Here is a 4,027-nt window from a genome sequence, read left to right as displayed (position 1 = left end):
CCTGTGGTGGAGTCAAGAACCTGGTAAGAGAACTGGGTGGGTTGAGGCCAACATCAGGCCCCCTGGAACCTACCTTCAACATAACTATTGGGAGTATAATTTTTAAAAATTATCTTCTTAACTCAATTTTACTATTTAATTTAAACTTAGCAATTATTGCTTAATCAACACCTGTAGTGGATTGATCTATGGCACCCAAAAAGATATGTCCATGTTCCAATCCTCCGAACCTCTGAATATGACCTTGTTTGGAAAAAGTCTTTGCAGATGTAATTAAGTTAAGGATCTTGAGGTTGGACCATCCTAATTATGTGGGCAGGCCTTAAATCCAATGGCAAGTGGCCCTGGAAGAGATGGAAAAGGAGAAGATGCAGACACGAAGAGAAGGCCACATGGCGACAGAGGCAGAGACTGGAGCACAGCCCCAGGCCAAGCAACACCTGGAGCCCCCGTAAGTTGGAAGAGACAAGGAAGTGTTTTCTCCTAGAGCCGTCAGAGGGAGCTCATACCTGTCAACATCATGATTTTGGATATTTTTAAAAAATATATATTTATTATTAAGGCACAATTGATTGTCCATATCTGTGGGGGACAGCATTGAATATCAATAGTGTGTGCAATATGTGGTGATTCAATCAGGGTAATTAGTATACTCTCCATTATACAATGGAGTCTATTTCGTGGCCCTTTACCAATTCCTCCCTTCCCTCCTCCTTCCCTCCTCCGGTAACCTCAGTTCTGTTTTCTTCACTTAAAAGTTCAATGTATTATTGTGATCAAGGTGTCTTTCCGGGAAATGTCGCTTCTGGCAGAGGGGCCGGGATGGGTCCACGCAGTCGCTGAGGCAGGTGCGCACGGCGGGCCCTGACGGAGCAGAGGGAGGCAGCAGACGGAGCATCCGAAGCAGATGCCAGCGCTGGGACAGGGAACCCGCGTGCACACGTTCTGCGGCCGGCACAGGAAGGTGACCACGGTGACATTGAGCTCCTGCAGGACCCGGGACACTGCTGCGTGTGTGCCCAGGCGCCCCCAGCCCATGGCCAGGCACTGGGTGCCGTGGGGCAGCTGCTGATTCTGCTGCGGCAGCTGGGCAACTGCGACCTCAGCGCGGAGGGTGGCTGGGCTGCCCAGCTGGAACGGGGCATGGGCAGGGGTGAGACCCTGTCCCAAGGACCCTGAGGCCACCCCCACTTCGGGCCCACCCACCTCCTGACCCCTCTCACCACAGCAGCACCTCAAAGGGCCTCTCTGCGTCCTCTGCACGTGCCGTGAGCTCTGTCTGGACCCCAGGGGCCTCCCCTTTGTGGCATTTGTCACTCATGATCACATTCTTTCATTCATTCATTCACAAAGCACTTATTGGGTACCAACTGTGTAAATCCTGTTCTAAGCCCCAAGGGTCCAGTAGTGAAGAACGCGGACAAGATCTCATGGCCTAGTACACAGTAGGTGTTCAATAGGTGTTTGCTGAAGGAATGAAGGAATGAGGGACCCATGAGCCCTGCTGGTCCCACCCCTCTGAGCTCCCCAGGTCCCCCCCAACCTGTACAAGGAGGATGTCATTGAGGCTCTGCTCCGGGTCATAATCGTTCCCAAACAGGTGAGTGATGCTGAACCTCTGCTGGGTGGGCTCGGGGGTCAGCAGGTCGTGGGCCCCCAGCGCTATGCTCACCTGGTTGTGGGGGCTGAGGGATCGGGGTGCTCATTTTAGGGGTATCCTGGGCTTGGGATCCATCAACCGGGCTTGAGCCTGACCCTCCCTGGGCAGGTGGGACCGTGGGGAGGGCCCCCCAGCCCGCCGTCCTCCCTGGGGCAGGGCTGGGCCTCGCCCTTGGGCCCCGCTCACATTTCCTGCAGGCAGTGGGCGGTGGTCAGCACGAACCACGGGTGAATCAAGGTGTCCCCTGCAAAAGTGGCTGCCCGGGGTCTACGGCAGCTGCAGAGACGCCATGCACGGCCGCGAGTGGGGCTGCGCTTCCTGCCCGTCCACGATGTCGGTGGCCCGGGCCCACCTGCGGGACACGGGGTGTTAAGAGCCTACAGTCTGGGGGGACAGCAGAGCCGCTGGGCCACCTCAACGCAGTCCCTGACTGCTCCGGGCCTACGTCTCCCCATGTGCATCATGGGCATCCCGTGGCACCCAGCCCATGGTGGGAAGCAGGGCTCCGTGCCTGGGGTGGGGGCACCTGGTCCTGGTGGTTAGCACGACTATCGTCCCTGGGGGCTGGCTTCTAGTCCTGAAGGGTGGGGAGGTTTTTAAGAAGCAGAAAAAAATAAATAAATAAAAATAGCCGACACATGGACCCATTTTGCAGACGGACAAACTGAGGTATCGAAAATCCTCTTCAGGTGAGGACTGGAGGGGTCCCTCGCTCCTGCTCTCCCCGGACACCAGCATCACTGACTCAGCGACTGCGTTTATTCATGGGTACCCAGGAGTACTGAGCGCTCGCCGTTGGTCAGGCACTGTCTGGGGATTCGCTTATCATATTTAATCCTCACCACACCTCCCTCCCAGGGAAACACCGGTTTCTGCCCACTTTTAAGGGTGGGAAACTGAGTCAAGCTGCCCAGGGCTGCCCTTTTCTCTCACCTTCCCCTCTCTGGAGGCATTAGTCCCAAGCAGCGAAGGGAGTCCTGCCCTGGGCCTGCCTCAGTCCCCCGGTGCCCTGACTGTGACAGGAGGGTGTTGGACTCAATCTCGTGAGGGCGACATTCCCCCAGAATCAGCCGAGTGCACGTGGGGACTGAGGGCCTCAGTCACCACCCAGCAGCAAGGCCAGCAGGTCACAGACGAGGGCAGTACTGGAGGCTTTGTGGTGACACGACATAGTCTGGCTCCAGGGTGCCGCCCCTGCCCTCTTCTCTTCTAGCCTCCAAACAGAAGGTTGTTCGGGTTGTCCCATGGCCAGGCCAGGCGTCCCCACTTCCTCTTTCCACCTCGGGGCCCGCGGGGAGTTTGGGGTCAGAACCAGACACCAGGATGTAGGGGACTTCAGGCTCAGGGTCCCGATTTTCCCTGGGGCAGTGAGAAGCTGGCTCCTGCCCACCCCATGCTGGGGGTCCCTGGACAAATGGGCAGCCTGGCCACAGCCCTTGGGGGGACACAAGCCCTCGCCTCACATCCAAGGAGACGCCTCCCCGGTGTTGTCACAGCAGAATGCGATGTAGCTCGTGTGTCCAGCGGCTGGGACAAGCCTGAAACCACTGTGAAGCCTGCCTTAGCTGGGGACAGGACAGGACAAGGGAATGGGGAAAGGTGGGGGACAGAGCCACGTGTATCCTCTCAGTCCCCCCCTGAGACCCACAGAAACACCTTCTCTCCAGCTTGAGGATTCGTGTTTCTCCTGGAGGGCAGTGGTCCTCAGTAAAGCCACAATCCTGTCACCCCCTATCCAGGGGACACTGGGCAATGTCTGAGGACATTTGTGGTTGTCACGACTGGGGGTGCTCCTGGCATGGAATGGGTGGAGGCCAGGGACGCTGCTCAGCACCTGCAGTGCCCAGGATGGCCCCACCATGGAGAAGGATCCAGCCCCGCAGTGCCCTGGGGGAGAAGCCACAGTGCAGAGGAAATATTTATTTACTTATAAGTGACTTGTCTTTTAAAATTTTTTTAGTTTTTATTTTTTGTTTTATTTTGTTTATTCTTTTTGTTTTTATTTATTTTTCACTTCTCTTTAACTGACTCATCATTATGAAAAATTTAAACCTAAAAGAGGAGGTCTCTAAACTTGGGGACAAAAAAAAAGTTTTTAACGTTTTCCTTTTTTTAGTTTATTTTTATTTTTATTTTTTGGCAGCTGGCCAGTGTGGGGATCCAAACCCTTGACCTTGGTGTTAGCGACACTGTAACGTTCCATTTTGAAATGATTTCACGCTTACAGAAGTCCAGAGAGTTCCTGGATTCACCTGCCCCCGCTCCCTGGATGTTCTCATCTCACACAACCGAGGGGCTGCGGTCGAAACCAGGGAACGATCATCGATTCAACACGATGACCTCATCCACAGACCTTCTGAATGTCCC

At 55.0% G+C, this 4,027-nt stretch overlaps 1 protein-coding gene across 1 annotated transcript; it reads right to left on the bottom strand.

The window, feature by feature from the left end:
- Positions 1-759: 759 nt before the first annotated feature.
- LOC134375973 (myeloblastin-like) lies at positions 760-2,002 on the bottom strand. The gene is given in 4 exon segments (XM_063094686.1): positions 760-1,131; positions 1,544-1,685; positions 1,847-1,905; positions 1,907-2,002. Coding segments are annotated over 4 exon segments (618 nt in total). The 5' UTR covers positions 1,952-2,002.
- Positions 2,003-4,027: the final 2,025 nt, after the last annotated feature.

Source organism: Cynocephalus volans, chromosome 4 (assembly GCF_027409185.1).
Source record: "Cynocephalus volans isolate mCynVol1 chromosome 4, mCynVol1.pri, whole genome shotgun sequence".
NCBI lineage: Eukaryota > Metazoa > Chordata > Mammalia > Dermoptera > Cynocephalidae > Cynocephalus > Cynocephalus volans.
This window is presented reverse-complemented; position numbering and strand designations above follow the sequence as displayed.